Source organism: Phoca vitulina, unplaced genomic scaffold, assembly GCF_004348235.1.
Source record: "Phoca vitulina isolate PV1807 unplaced genomic scaffold, GSC_HSeal_1.0 scaffold35, whole genome shotgun sequence".
NCBI classification, from domain to species: Eukaryota; Metazoa; Chordata; class Mammalia; order Carnivora; family Phocidae; genus Phoca; species Phoca vitulina.
In genome coordinates this window covers 9,622,692-9,639,577 of record NW_022589738.1, presented here as the reverse complement: position 1 = coordinate 9,639,577, position 16,886 = coordinate 9,622,692, and the positions used below count along the sequence as shown (strand labels likewise).

The 16,886-nt window shown below is 35.9% G+C and overlaps 1 protein-coding gene across 1 annotated transcript in view; it reads right to left on the bottom strand.

The window, feature by feature from the left end:
* Positions 1 to 16,886, bottom strand: part of CFAP47 (cilia and flagella associated protein 47) — a 453,685-nt gene that overhangs the window by 282,611 nt on the left and 154,188 nt on the right. Inside the window, exons 27-29 of the mRNA XM_032426488.1 lie at positions 10,906 to 11,006; positions 6,534 to 6,659; positions 5,140 to 5,371 (exon numbers count right to left, since the gene is read on the bottom strand). Of these exons, the coding sequence (XP_032282379.1) occupies positions 5,140 to 5,371; positions 6,534 to 6,659; positions 10,906 to 11,006 (459 nt within the window). The remainder of the gene's footprint in view (positions 1 to 5,139; positions 5,372 to 6,533; positions 6,660 to 10,905; positions 11,007 to 16,886) is intronic.

Here is a 16,886-nt window from a genome sequence, read left to right as displayed (position 1 = left end):
CAATGATTGACTTCCTGTGAGATTCTATATACTTACACTACATGCAAACTTCTGGGATAGAATGTAGCTTCAAAACAATTTGAGCCCTGCCCCCTAAGCTTCCTGACTGGCATTCCCAGATGTGTTCTCGGTGTGTGGCAGCTGGAAGGAGGTACATGTGGGAGCGGAAGTTTGGACCAGCACTGGTAAGTACTGCAATCACTTCTACCAGATGCAGTGGAATTGCCACTAGGATTTGAATGTTTCTGTGATCAGTTGCTCAGAGATCTTCCCAGTAGTGTTTGGAAAAAATGTTAATTCCCACAATTCATCCAACTTGAAGTGGACTATAATATTAAGTACATTTCCTCTGATGATTTCTGAAACATAAATTGTGTTCTTTTATATTTTTCAATAGCTATTTCCATCTTTTGGTGATTTGGGGAAGGGCTAAAAATAAATAATATTTAGGGGCCTCTAAGAATTGAAAACAGACTACTAATCAATAAAGGTAATCTCCTCATATAATTGGTTTCTGCTATTCCACCTGAATATCTCTCAAGTCAACAAATGAAATGGGCCATAATGCCTGTCTGCTGCAAATTGGTGTTTGTAAAGAGTGAAATTACCTGAGATAATACACCAATAAAGCAGCATTTCTGACAACCTGTATCTGCAGGCTCAAGAAAGGTGATGCATAAATATGTCCAAAAGTGTTCAATAATGTTAAAAGGAAAACAAAAAGTTTTTGATATCCACACCATATTTCACAATGATTTCTAGTCTTCCAGGCTATCCGTCCTGTAGTGAATGACTCTCCAGTGGGGGGGTTATTGATATAATGCCAGGCAGTTCCACTTTCCCTGTTAATACGGCTGACTTCACTAGAATTCACAGCTTGCCCAGGACTTTGAGCTTCACTTGATCTGAAATCCTAGGCTTTAGCCTATAAACATTAGGATTACATAACTCTCCTCAGTTCTAGACTATTGTATTCTTAATCTTCCTGAACTGATATACCAACCATAGGTACTTAATAGTGCCCAGTCTAAAGCCAAAGACAAAAATGCCAAATGGTGGAGCTCATGTCTTTCAAGTATTAAAGTTTCCTAAATCTTTTTTTTTTTAAAAAGATTTTATTTATTTATTTATTTGACAGAGAGAGACACAGCGAGAGAAGGAACACAAGCAGGCGGAGTGGGAGAGGGAGAAGCAGACTTCCCGCTGAGCAGGGAGCCTGATGTGGGGCTCGATCCCAGGACCCTGGGATCAGATCTGAGCTGAAGGCAGACGCTTAACGACTGAGCCACCCAGGCATCCCTAAAGTTTCCTAAATCTTCATCTGATTCTGTAATAATTGGCAAGTGGCATAATGCTTAAAAGTACTAGCTCTGGGGTAGAATGCTTGGGTTCAAATCCTGGCTCTGCTATTCATCAGCTGAGTGACCTTGGGAAAGTTACTAATTCTCTCTGCCTCAGTTTCTCATCAGTAAAATGGGGATAATAATAGTACCTACCTCACAGGGTCATTATAAAGAATAAGTGAATTAATACCCACAAAGCACATATAATTATGCCTTGTTCATAGTAAGAGTTCAATACATATGAACCATTATCATTAATAAAATACCATCACAAAATTATTTTTAAAGGAACAAGGTAAGAGACATATTGCCAAGCAAGTTCAGTAGGGCATGGATTACTAGACCACAATAGTGAAAGCAATAACAAAAATGATAGGTCATTAAGGTGGAATAAATGGAAGAGAAAAACTGTGGAAAACTATGAGAAGGAAGATCACCTTTCTGTTCAAGATGATAAAATGAACATCCGTGCTTATCTTCTCTCCCTCTCAAAATATTCCTGAAATGTCAGAAAGACTAGAGACCTGTAACAACACTAAAGTTGGGAAAAGAGCAATTAGTATACCAAGAACTCTGAAGAAAATCTATAAAACAAAGAATGGATGGAATTGTACTGACGAATAAATTAAAATGATGGACTGCATAGCAGTAGGCTACAGGGGAAAAGGACACCATTTTTCCGAAAGGAACATAAGAGAGTCACCAAGATTACAGCTGGCAGATACAGAGGAAGGAAGTGACCTTCAGTACAGTAACCATGATGATTAATTCAAGTACTAAATTTGGAAGAGATATTTGAGAAGGCGGGCATCCAAAACACAAAAACAGGATGCTATTATGAAAGAAATGGATGGATGGATGGATGGATGGATGGAAGGAAGGAAGGAAGGAAGGAAGGAAAGGAAGGAAGGATGGATAACACAGAGTTCCTGAAAACCAAACTATAAACACCAATTTAAACATTTTATACAGGACGGGAAGAGCAAATGAAGAAGATCTACAAACATAAGGTACACCTGGGAGGCTCAGTCGGTTAAGCATCCAACTCTCAGTTTGGGCTCAGGTCATGATCTCAGGGTCGTGGGATTGAGCCCCACGTCGGGCTCCAAGCTCAGCAGGGAGTCTGCTTGAGATTCTTTCTCTCCCTCTCTCTCTGCCCCTCTCCCTGCTTGTGTTCACATGCACGCTCTCTCTCTCTCTCAAATAAATAAATAAATATTTTTTTAAAAAGGTTTACAAACTTAAGAAAGCAAAGACAGAAAAAGATGAAAATCATAGGACAAAACTGAAAGTGGTATAAAGGATCAGGCATGCAGATGCACCATCATTCTAAAAGGAGATTAAGAGAGAGAGAATAGAGAACAAGAGAGGGCAGGAAAGAGGAGGGAGGGGAGAATAGTCAAAAGATGAGTTTTCTAAGTGAAAGGGCCTAATGAATAGCAAGGAGATTCAATGATATAAAATATTCCCACAGTCAGATTTTATTTCATAAATTGCAGATTAGCAAGGAAATGGGAACTATAAAATAATTCTGAAAGAATGAACATGGTACTCACAAAATATGAAATCAGACTTCTCATGAAAAAAACTGAGTGAGTCCAGATAATGGGGTAATGTCGGAAACACTGAGCTTGGGGGTTCAAAGACTGGCAACATTATATTACCTTGAAAATATCCTCTTAGCCTGAGAGTCCATGATTCAAAGATTTCAAATAATGAATTAGCAGTGAATAACACTGTTACTTGGACAAAGTTTTTATTTATTTAGAGATATTTGGTTTGGGGCAGCTTTCTTCCTAGGGTTAGAGAGGTCCCCATATTCCTCTAGAACTATGTTTCCCCAAGCAGTACCCAATGACATGAATGAGTACCCACCTATCAAAATAGCAAGGTATTCAACTCTGTCAGTTAAAAACCAGACCAGCAATGTAACTCATTAGTAGGGATATAAAATAGAAAACTTACTAGAAAATCACCCAAAAATAAAGCAGATTTTTAAAAGCTTATATTATTTGATCCAGTGATAACACTCTGAAATCCTTCCTATGTAACATCCAGAAATATCTGCTACTATTTACAAACAGATATATTGAATCTTGGCATTATTTACATTAGGAAAATATAGAACAAAATAACATAATACCCCCAAGTTAATGAGAATGTGCAAGTATATAAAGATGCATAAATTCAATAACATATTATACAACAAATTAGCAACTGTTATAGTAAAAATATACAGAAAATAAAAATTAAGATCACAAGCTCTATAAAAAACAACAAAAATGAGAATGCCTAATAGCAAAAATTCTGGGATGCATCCAACATGAAATGAAGACATAAATGTATAGACCTGAAAATAATTAAGCATACAAGTCAAGTTTAAAGAAATGAATTTTAAAGAAAAAATCAGCATTAAATGATTTAGAAAACATAGAAATGGATAAATTAATTCAAAAATTTATTCATCACAGGAGACATAAAAGTATATGTATAATAAAAATTAAATAAAAATTATAAATGAGAAAGAGACTATGAACATATAAACAATAATACTAGTAGTCACTACTGTCAGATAATGAATTTTAAATGTCCGATCAATGATCTCCCTTAATATGAAAATAAATCATTAAAATTTACTCAAAATAGACACAATTTTCAGTAGAACAAACAGCAAGGCAGAAAACTAAAAAGTTATTAACAGAATAACTTCTCTAAAAATATTCCCTGGAGTCAGATGATTTTATGATCAAGCCTGTAAATTTTCAGTGTACCTGCTGTATTAATTTTCCCCCAGCATAGGTAAAGATGAAATATTAGCTAATTCATTCTATGAAGCTGATATTGTCCCATTAATCTAAAAAACTGAAAAAGATAACTTAAAGGAAAACTATAGATTTAGCATAACCTAACTCCCTCCTGAATATAGACGCAAAAATGCTACTATAGCTCTTCTAGCTACAGAGATGAAGTCCTCGCCCCTATGGTGCCAGCAAATCACCCCAAGCTCTGAGAAAGGAGGTAGAACTGTGAGAACCACTACAGCAGCAACGTGAACCAAGGGAGGTGCTAAATTCCAATTTAAATTAATAACAGAATTAAGTGACTTGATATAAACCAATGCAGTTTACCTACTTTAGATATGCTGAGTACTAAAAAGTCCATGAAAGAGGGAAGGAAATGTACTGTCTACCTGACCACACTCCAGATCGAGAGCTGATAGTTCCTTTATATGTACCCATGGAGTTTCCAAAGTTTTCAGATTTAAAACGGCTTTTCTTACCCATAGTTTACCCGTTGTCATTTGACAGATGAGGAAAGTGAGGTTCAGAGATTTTAAATACTGACCTCAAATCATGCAATGTTTAGAAGAAATAAAAAATATATACCTATAGCAGGGGAGCCTCTGTGGTTCAGTCAGTTAAGCTCTTGGTTTCAGCTCAGGTCATGATCTCAGGGTCCTCGGGTCATGCCCCGTGTGGAGACCCATCTGGGGCTCTGCGCTCAGCCCAGTCTGTTCAAGATCCTCTCCCTCCGCCCTTCCCCCCGCGTGCACGCAGGCACACGCACTCCCTCTCTCTCAAATAAATAAACAAATCTTTATTTTTTTAAAAAAAGTATACCTATACCAAAGAATTTATATTTGCGTCCTTTTGCTTTTCTTAAAGTAGCCTCCTCCTAATTTACCAGCGTAGAATAAATCATTTAACATTGTGTTTCACATAAAACCACCCCAATGAGTAGACTATATTCTATTATATGATACAAAGCAAGTTTTAGAGAAACGCATAGCTGTTACCTTCTTATTGTTTCTGGAATAGAAAGAGAATGGGGTCCTTCAGGCCAGCCAAAGAGACTGAACCAGGTCTGAGCAGCATTTACAACCTTCTCAAAGAAGACATACGCCTTTGTTCCTTCTTCAGGAGAAAACCATTGCTCATTTTTCTCCTCCTTTTCCATAGATCTATCATTGTCTTTCTTTGATGTTTTACTTTTGCCTGAGTTCAGCCTTTCATGTATTATTTCAATTCCTAAAATTCACATTTGTTTGTAAAAAAAGGTTACATCACCATAGAGTAAAATAATCCTGTCAGCTATTGCTATTCGTATGCAGACAAATAAAGCTCATTTTACAAATTATGCTAGGTTCTCAAAGAAATCTGAGTCAATTTACTGTATCTTGAAAACAAGAAAATAGATTTATTTTCAAATACGTAACAGAAATACTTTAAAAATGGTAGAATTTCAATAAAGAAAACCATTAAATTTTCTTCTTGCCATAATGGTATGTGTAAACATTCCCCAAAGTGGAATGTTTCATTTTCAATTACACATGTAAAATATTTTGACCATTCTTCAATTCTACTTAATAGACAGAATTAAACCTTAGATGGAAAACTTACAGAAACAAAATATTGGTTTCATATTCAAAATGACTTTTTATCCAAGTGAAGCACTTTAATAAAACAAAATGTTTCAAGGTAGAGAAATTTTCAAGGATACAAAATGCTTTTATATTTTTTTTCACAAATATCTATGTAATGGCACAAGCACAGTCATTTAAAAACCTCACAATACTTAATTTAGTTTGGTCCATTCAATAAACAGGAAAATTTTCAATATTACCCATATCCAGAGAAAGGAATATTTGAATAGTTAATTACAAATGATAATACCAAATTTGTATCTTTATCTATTTATCTGTGCTCATCTCTTTCTAAGATAGGTAATACTGGGTCCAGCTAAATAATTGGCAGACAAACCCATAGTTTGGCAGTTCTCAGACTGTAGAGAGAGTAGCTGGGATGTCACGGCAAATTTAGAGGGGCTCTACAGAATATTTAACATTTTAGTTAAATATCACTACTGCATATGTTGGATATCATATGAATTACTAGTCTTAGGTTTTTCAACCAAAACATTTAATAAAGGGAATTGCTTGGCACATCTTTTGACCTAGGGGAAAAGTACTGAGATACTAAGTATACTGTGAACAAAAAACATTGGAGAATCTCTGCTCCACATCATTGGAGAGAGCTCCCAAAGCAGATGACCCACTTAAAACTAATTAAAAATTCATGTTTTACTTCATGGATTTCTTCTTCCCTGAAGCCCAAGTTTTCAATTCAATAATATTAAACAGATCATGTTAAGAAGTGGGTTTGCTCGGGACAATATATATTTGCCACATACCAACAAATAATCTTCTCTCTGCAGGCTCAGCATCATTAAATTTAGTAGGAGCAGGGGAGGATAAACCAGCTTCTTGGTAGGGAAGCAAAACATTGTCTCTATTCTTCAAAGAACTGTCATCCTTATCTACAAATGATACAATGGAACACAGTAAGTCAACAAGCATTTGTGAGCTCACTCTCAAATTACTGAATCTGAATTTCATAATTTTCTATATTATATATAATAAATATGTGTATATATATATATATAGAGAGAGAGAGAGAGAGAGAGTAAAAAAATTTTTTTAAGTATAAATGTCCATACTTAAAATAAGATGTCAAGGAAAAGACTGTAAAAGCTGATATGGTTTTCTGAACTGAATTAATTTTATTCAACAAGGCCATTATTATGGCATATCAAAGTTTTTGGACAATGAACAATGCTCAACTTTAGGATAAACAAAGATATCTAAACCATTTTAAATGTTTCTACACCAAAATTTTTGGATTCTATATGGTGCTCAAAATTGAATATAAGAAGAGCATCACTAACAAAAGTAATTTCTTCCTAGTTAATTTTCTGAAATGAAATCACTGCTTGGTTATGAGTTGACACCATTTTGCATGGCTTTCAATCTCTATTCCAGTTAGAGTTGTCTGTATATACACTAGAATTTGCCTCCATGGTAATCTGAACCCAACCAAAGGCAATGTTACGAAAAGGCAGTATGTGTGAATGGGATATTACTCAGTCATCAGAAAGGATGAATACCCACCACTTGCATCAACATGGATGGGACTGGAGGGCATTATGCCAAGTGAAATAAGTCAAGCAGAGAAAGACAATTATCTATGGTCTCACTCATATGTGGAACAAAAGCAATAGCACGGAGGACCTGGGGGAAGGGAGGGAAAACTGAAGAGGGAGAAATCACAGAGGGAGACGAGCCATAAGAGACTATGGACTCCTGGAAAGAAACTGAGGGTTTCAGAGGAGAGGGGAGTGGGGAGATGGGGTAACTGGGTGATGGGTATTGAGGAGGGCACATGTTGTGATGAGCACTGGGTGTTATATGCAACTAATGAATCACTGAACACTACATCAAAAACTAATGCTGTACTATACAGTGGCTAACTGAACATAATAAAAAAATAATAATAATAAAAGAAGAAAGAAAGAAAGAAAAGGCAGTATATGTGAACTAAGGCCAGATTATCTATCTGTCTATCTATCATCTATCTATCATCTATTTTCTATCTATTCACACATATGTATATGTATATGCACATACATATATGCATAATGTAATTCTGTCAGAAAAGCATAGCCTTTGCAGTTAGAAATTTCTGATTTGAAATCTTGGCACTACAACTCCTGAGCTATTCAACTACGGGGATGTTATATAAGTTCTCTGAAACATGTTTTTATCCATGAAATGACACCAAAGGTTCTGAGCTCATGAATCTGTTGTAAGGGTTACTTTACAGGCAATAACACAGATAAGTAAGCTGGCATATACTAAGTTCCTTCCATTTTTTCAATACAAAGCCAATCAGAATTTACCAGAGAATGTGCTTATCTCTGCAATGCTACACCACTACAGGCTTCATAAAAATGAGCCTTAGAAAATTCAATGATAGAATGATTCATTGTGGATGCACTAGGCAATATCTTTTCAATTTACCATCAAATAATAAAAAGTTCCTAGTGGGGTGCAAACCCACATCTGTACTCTTCAACTAAAAGCAATGATTCATATAATAGCTTATATTCAGCATATTAGCTCGAACAAGTAAATCATACTGCTTTACTTTTTGAAATACTTAATGTGTTTTAAGATTTCACCTTTACTGAACATATCATACTCTAGAGCACAGCAGCTAAGTGTGTAGGCTCTGAGGTATTACAAATTTGGTTAGAATTCCCTGGGGCAAGCTGCTCAAACTCTTTATGACTCAGTTTGTTAATCTGTAAAGTGAAATTAATAAGAATATCGCACTCAGTTGTTGGGGGCACTAAATGAAATAACAAATACAAGGCACTTAGCAGAGCACCCTATGCCTGGGAAGCATTAAATATATATTATAAATTTTACTATACATATTTCTAAAGATACTTTAGAATATTTAAAAATCATGTCTTTCTATGGTAATATTTACTGAAATGGATGCATTATTTTTAATCTGCAGATTTCATACTCAATTATCATACAAGCACTAAGATTCTATTCATATTTTAGCTTTTAAAGAAATAGCAATATTTTATACAGTAACTCCTCATTACTTTTTTGGAGGATATTGTGAAAAATATAAAAGTGTTAAAGTAATAATAATAATAGCAGTTATGATAGCAATAATAATAAAATGATGATAATAGTAATGATAATAATTTCCAGGTATTTCCTCCATGAGTCCTCACAAAAGCCTCTTGAAATAGATATTGTTAGCATCCTATTATTCTCCTACCAGGCACATTTTGTTAAATAACAGGTGTTTGAGGATCTGAGAATTAACGGTAAAAGCATATGGCAAAATGGTGAGATTAGAACACAAAACAGAATTTCCACCCAGGTTCTGTGATACTCATCCACTCCTCTTTGTTATGTTGTATTATCTGAAATCTGCCCCCTTCCCAAGTATTTTAGAAGAATACAAAAATATAACATCAAGATCGGTCAGAAAATCTTTTAAATTTTGAGAATGTGTATAAAATTTGTAATATATATGTGCTCAGAAGGAACAGTCAGAGAGGTGAGAAGGACCCCAGGGAAGTACAGTATGTGGAAGTCCAGAGGGAGTCTGATGAGAGGTTGGGGATGAGGGGTGAGGTGATCAACAGTGTAAGATGCTGCTCAGTTGTGGGGTAACAGGAGTATAATGGCAGAATGTTCTGCCTCACCCCTGACATGTCCTTCCTGTTAAAGGAAGCTATGGTACTCTAATTATTTAGTTTCCTTTGCTATTTTTCTCCCCGTGTCTGGGAAATCAAGTGGTTTATCTGATTGGTAAATTTGCCAAGATTAAATCAGGAACCCAAGGCCTGGATTCACCTTTTTTCTCTTTGGGAACAAGCCTATCCACTGAGAGGATATAGTCTCCTCTTTCTTCCCTGTTGTCATCCTGCACAGGCCCCCAAAGAAGCTAAGAGGGAGGCATGATTTGAAGAGCAAGAGTAAGCAAGGTTAGCTGATTAAGCAAGGTCTCTGGATGAAGGGATTCAGATGGAGGAATGGCCTAAATCATGAGAGAGTCTTGCCTCTCCCAGCTTTGTGACAGGAGAGATGATGGGTTCCAATGCACGCTTGGTATTTGGAAGTTCAGAGTATTCCTGCCTGATGGTCTCTATTTCTTCTGAAAAGTTACAGAAAAGGTCATGCCCTGAGACTGAGGCAGAACAGGACCGAACAGATTTCACAGGAGTGGCAAACACTTGAAGAAGCAAGTGGAGAATAGGAGAAAACTGGTTACAAACACGGAAAAGATCTCCAATTCAACCCTGAAACTTAAGGCCTTGACAATCTACACAGATGGAATGTTTTCCCACTCCTTATCCTTTCTCCTCCTCTGAGATTTACTCCATCAATCATTCGCCTCTGTGTCTTGCATTTCAAATTTCTCAGCTCAGTAGCTTCTCTTCTGTTGTTCTCAGTCTCTCACCATTTCCCCTGCAGCAACTCCCAGCCGGCCTACTGACCGCTGTCTTTCCCATTTTAATTCAACTCTCATCCCAACAATTGTTCCCTTTCTAAATCACTGATACTCAGAAATCACAGAAGGTTCCCACTATTATAGAATAAAGGGTGCAGCCCATCAGACCCCCATGCTTTTGCTACATGGCCCTTTGCCCAGATTATGCTGTTCAAGATCATTTGTCAAACTCTACACAGATGTCATCTCTTCTATAAAGTTATCCCAGACCCCAAAAGTCAGCATTAGCCTCTGCAACACACCCACATTTCCAACACTGCAATTGGCTCTTACTTCAATCTTCTTTGTATTTATTTATTTGTGTCTTACACTAGATTTTCAGCTTTTGCAATTAGAGACACGGCCATATTCTGCTCTCAAGGCTAAATACAGATCCTAGAAATGGCGGGAGTTTAATAAATATCTATTAATTTTTTTTTAAGATTTTATTTATTTGACAGAGAGCGCGCGCAAGCACAAGCAGGGGGAGCTGTAGAGGGAGAGGGAGAAGCAGGAAGCCCAACACAGGGCTCGATCCCAGGACCCTGGATCATGACCTGAGCAGAAGGCAGACACTTAACTGACTGAGCCACCCAGGCGCCCCACATCTCTTAATTTTAAAGTCACATTATTTCCAGGTGTCGACCTTGGATAACAAGAACATACACGGTGAGAATAGGAGACAACAGTCATATCTAACTTACCATCCTTTAAAACAATTGTTTGCTTATCAAGATGAGTTGCCATATATGGGTAAATGGTAAGAAGACAGTTTTCTGCCGTTGCAGTAACTGGAAGCAAAAACCTAAAAGTGAAAACACTGCATTTCAATAAAATAAAATTGTCAGAGGCAGTAAATACAATGAAATATTTTTTAAGTACCCAAGATGGCTTAAATGATCAAGACATGAATCATTCATCATTTTTCTTTCCACCTGCTTTGTTTTTCATAACCACCTACTGTAACTACTGTAATGGTTTAAGACTATTTACTTCTAAAGCTTTTAACAGAGATGGTTAATTTCACTGTCAAGTGTGCTCTAGAACACTGCTTGTAATTATACAGGTTCACAAAGAGATTCAGGAAGTTTTAGAACTGAAGGAGCCTCAGAGTGAATTTACTCACCTTCTTCTTTTGTAGAATCCCTGACGAACAGTATCTCGCCTCAGCTGACACTACGAGGGAGACACTACCAGAGTGACACTCATGCCTCAGAGACAACCCATTTCATATTTGGAGAGCTCTAACTTCAGACATTCTGTTTCAGGGCAACAGGGAACAAAATCTATGATCTGAGCCCTGTTACAGTCCTTCAAATACTTAAAAACAGTCATTGTATCTTCTCTAGGTTTTCTCTTCTTCAAACTGAAAACATTTAGAACATTCAAGGTTTCTTTCAACTACAAGGTCTCCAGAAATTTCACACACCATCTGCCTTCTTCAGATGATCTTTTATTTTGTGTTTGTCCTTTAAATGTATCTGAGAACTGAAAACAATGCTATAAAAGTTATTCAACCACTAGAGTATTAATCCCTTCCACAACCTACACACTATTAAACTATTTTATAAAAGCATTGTGAACATTCTTATTAATAAGAGCCACAAAATACTCTCAGATTATATTGGGCCTGTCCAATTTATGTGACAACTCTGTCCTTGCCCAACTTTTTTTAAAGTAGGTTCTTACCCAACAGGGGGCTGAAACTCACAACCCCGAGATTAAAAGTCACACACTCTACTGATGGAGCCAATCAGGCGTCCCCAACTGATCTTTTAACACAAGTACTGTATTTTTTTATTTTTTTATTTATTTTTAAAGATTTTATTTACTCATCAGAGACAGAGAGAGAGGCAGAGGGAGAAGCAGGCTCTCCGCTGAGCAGGGAGCCCGATGCGGCACTCGATCCCAGGACCCTGGGACCACGACCCGAGCCGAAGGCAAACACTCAACCATCTGAGCCACCCAGGCGCCCCAGAAGTACTATATTTTATATCTATACCACTGTAATATTGGATTATTGGCTTAATTTCTGCATTATAGTAATGATCAAGATAATTAATAATAATCTATGTATCATATTAGTCTTTCTATGTAGTTTACGGTCACTGAAAAGGTGAAATGACAAATTCTGTGTTATAATCCAAGTTGATACAAATAAAATATAGAATAGGATAAAACTAAGAAAAACTTTGTAGCTGAAATATAATGAGCTGTCAGGAACATTAAAATAAACATATTATATGTAAATGAATTGATTTTCACCTCAGTTCTGCATATTTTCTCATAAGGAATGCATTATGTTTTTCTCTTTACCTACTGACATGCATTAAAATATTATGCAAACTATATATATTCAACATTGTCTTATGTGACCAACCCTGATCATTCTATTCCATCATCCTAAACACATGTTTGGATGACACAGATTGCCCTTGTCAGGATTAAATTGTAGTTCTATATTATAATTGTTTTTTTCTATAGGATGCCCTTCTTAAGGTGAAATTTAAAATTCCTTGATAGCATGAATCATTACTTCTATATATTATGTATTTATGCTACATGTAGTGATCAATCAAAATTCCATTAACTGCCCAACTGTCTAACTAATATTTTTCAGATTAAATAACTTAGTTTATCCATAGATACCATCATCATTGTTATCTTAGAACCAAAAATGCTTTCTGCTTTAACAGTGATTACAGGAAGAGAAAAAACAGAAAGGAAAAAAGACTTCTCCAGCAAATGGTGTGGCTGCTCCTGCCCTTATGTCCTTATCTCCTAGGATGTAATTTCTTTGTGCTGGGCTCCCACCCTCTGGGTGGGCATGGTGGGGTAAGTGTAACCTTCAAGAACCAGTGTTGGATTGCTAGAGCTGCTGAAAGCTTCAATTGCCTTGGGAGTTTAGGGTCCCCTGGGTAATGCCATAGCCAATGCCTGTGTGGGGCAGGAGTTTAAAAGAACAGGTTCTTTGCTTCAAATAGGACAAAAACTCTGTGGTGTAACTTCATCTCCAGAGGATCCCATGGGATCAAGCTGAGGTTGGGACTCTGACTCAAATTTCATTTTATTTAGGATGACTGATTCCGTGTTCTGCTTCCCCTACCTTGTTTTTTCCTGGCAGTCCTTCCTTAATAAACCACATACCCATGACTCTTCATCTAAAAGTCAGCTTGTGGACAACCCCTACCCAAGACAACAACCAAATGAACCAAATGAATGATACTGCTTAAAAGTATCAGAAGTAAAGAAAATACAGAACTAAAGAAAATAAGGTTGAACTAAAATTCATTTGGAGAATGAAATGGGAATATTGTAATTTTTCCTCTTATAAAACTAGTTTGTTGCAGATGATAACACTGATTTCAGATACTCCTCAGAGTAAAGAATGACCAACGTATACAAAATTCATTTGACTACATTCTTCTATGGAGCACATGATATAGAAATTATACAACTTGCACAGCATGGGAATATGGGCACTTTATACATTAATATCATTATTATTAAAAATACATTAAAACAGAAAAGGGACTTGCAATCAATAATATTAATATGCTACATTTAACAAAAATATTTCTGGGAAAATAGAGCACCTTATCAGAGAATACTGGTATTATTTATGGATTCTCTATACCAATCCATATAGCCAGGAACCATTAGTGGTAGAGAATTTACTCTAAAAATACTCAAAATTACATTAACAGTAAAATGACTATAACACTGTACAGTAACAGTGAAGTGACTCTGACATTATGGGTTTCAGTTCCATTTGGAGATTTAAATAGCAATCTTCAAGCACAAGTGATTTAGAAGAGTTCCGATGGGCAAAAACCAGGAGGGACATTCCTGGCAACAGAGTTGATATGATGCAGATGGTGGTGCTGATAGAAATGGGCTTGAACTATTTGTGGCAGCTATTGTTCTGGGCATCTAAAATGCATTATTTCATTTACATAAATCTCCTCAACAGTCTTTGAGGATATATATTATTAACTCTCTCAGACTTCAGTTACAAGAGCAAGGTCCAGAAAAAGTCAACAATTGTTTAAAGTCACACAATTAGGAAATAGAGAGCCCAAGTTCAAGTTCAAATACCTGAAGCAAAGCTATGCTCTTGGCCACTGCATGAGAATGGTTAGCTTCCAGATCTGTCTTGCTGCACATATGCTCAAAGTTACCAAGTTGGGATAGAGTCATATATATGATGATGGATGTAAGCACTTACAAACATTTTTTATCAATTATCTCATTAAACAGCATGCATTTTAATATTTACAGCTGTTCGAATAATGTTAAATTATAAAAGTTCCTATTAGAAGCTGGTTTAAATAAAAGCCTTTTTTTGGAAGCTATAAATATTCTCCTGGATTCTGAGGGATAAATATTTTATTTCAGATGTTTTCCTAGTAAACAATAACCAACACTTATAAAATCGACATAAATTCTCCTGTTGGACACATGAAAATTCTTACAGAGGTGGAAAGTTTGCAGTTGTGTATGGAAACAAAAGGTACTGCTGTACCCTAGGGGACAATGCAAAATGAGAGGCTAAGGAAAACTCTGGCTGCTCTCTATCTCCCACTGCTTTAGATACGACCGTCATGCACAAACTATGAACATTTTAGTATGATAATCAGTAAATACCATAATGTATAGAAAGTCAAATATGGAGTGCACAATTTATTTTTATCCTTTGTCATTTTAAGGTTCACCTGAAATTCCTCATTAATGGTTTTTTTCCCCTCTACCTCAACATTGTACTTCACATTTTTCCAAATTCACAGAAGAACTGAAAGACTAGTAAAATAAACATATATGTACCCTTCACGCGGTTCAGCAATTACTATTTTGCCACATTCATTTCTCTCCTATTAAAAATTTATTTTCTGGGGCGCCTGGGTGACTCAGATGGTTAAGTGTCTGCCTTCAGCTCAGGTCATGATCTCCAGGTCCCGGGATCGAGCCCCACACGTCGGGCTCCCGGCTCAGAGGGAAGTCTGCTTCTCCCTCTCCCCCCTGGTTGTGCGCTCCCTCCCTCCCTCTCTCTCTCTCTCTCTCTCTCTCAAATGAATAAATAAAATCTCTTTAAAAATTTATTTTCTTAAAATGTGTGTGTACACAAATTTACCCCTAAATATTCAGCCTGTATACCCTAAGAACAAGAACATTATTCTATATCATCATAACCGTATCATAACTACCATCAAATTTAACATCAGTACAAGAATATTATCTAGTTTACAGTCCATATTGAAGAGTCCCAGTAATGTCAAAGTCCAAACTGAGATCACTGATTGAATTTACTTTCCTTTAAACCAGGACAAACTCCCAGTCTTCTGTGGTCCTTCATGGCATTGACATTATTTTTAAGAGTCAAGGCTAGTTGTCAGAAATATTCTGATTATCCCCTTAAGACTGGATAATGTTTTATTTCTGACCAAAAAAACTTCACATGTGCTGTGGCACAGTTCTCATTTCATCCCACCAGGAAGCCCAACAGGTCAGTGTTCCTCCTTATTAGCGACACTGAGTCTGGTCATTTGGTTATGATAGTATCCATCAGATGCCCTCATTTTTTATACCAACATTTAAAATATATAATTTACATGTCATGAAATCCACCTTTTTAAGATGTACAACTCAGTAATTCTTAATATTTTACAAATTTACACACAAAAAGGGTGGATATGTTTATTTAAATATTTAATGCTTACCATTGCTAGTATATTTATGTTAGTTAGGTCAATCAATGGGACTTAATCTGGTACTGTAATGTATATTTATAACAGTCGAGGTCATCCATGATGTTGCCAGAGAGAAGAATCTCTCTATCACAAGTGAGGACATCAAACATCATTTGGTTAATCATTAATAAAGTTACAGAGTTTTTATTTATTCATTTTTAATAGGTCAAAACAGAATGAAAGGATTCTTGATGATAATGTGATTCTCACTTATTTAGCTTTTCAATATCCTTCTTTGAGTGAAGGGGAAAGAAATAAAATTATAGCTGCTCTTCTGAACATTGCAATAATCCACATTGCAGCCCATCAAGGTGCTGTTATTTATGAACATTAATAATTCTAGGAAATATATGCTATTAACTGATTTAGTGATCTTAAAAAGATTTTCGGTTTTATTTTAATGTGCATAAATCCACAGAACTGTGTTTCACATGTGAATGTATTCCACTGATTTTTATCACAGCAAAGTAAGGTAAAGGCAGAGAATTCTTCTTTAGATACATGAGAGATCCATTGATATCCCTCAAGTCTAGAAATATATGTCCATTTAGCAATATTTTAAATATATATCAATTCTTTTTAGAAGAATCATCTCATTTTCGGTCTGCCCAAAAATCTGGAAATAATCCCATAATTGATGTAAACCATTTTTGAAATCTTAAAATCTCTCTTTAGGTCTATTCTCACAATTTTAAATCATTAACTTTGATTAATATACTATTTCAAAACATTTTACTCTTAATTCGGTGTTCTTACGGGAAAATATATAGTGGTTAACACAGTTGATGGGTTTCCAGGAAAGAATTGAGACAAAAAGTAAAATTTGCCACCAAAATTTACCATTTGTGTCTATGCATAGATATGTATACCATTAATGTATAAACAAAGTGTCTATTTGTTTTCATGAAGGTATATAAACTTATTATATTCCAATAATA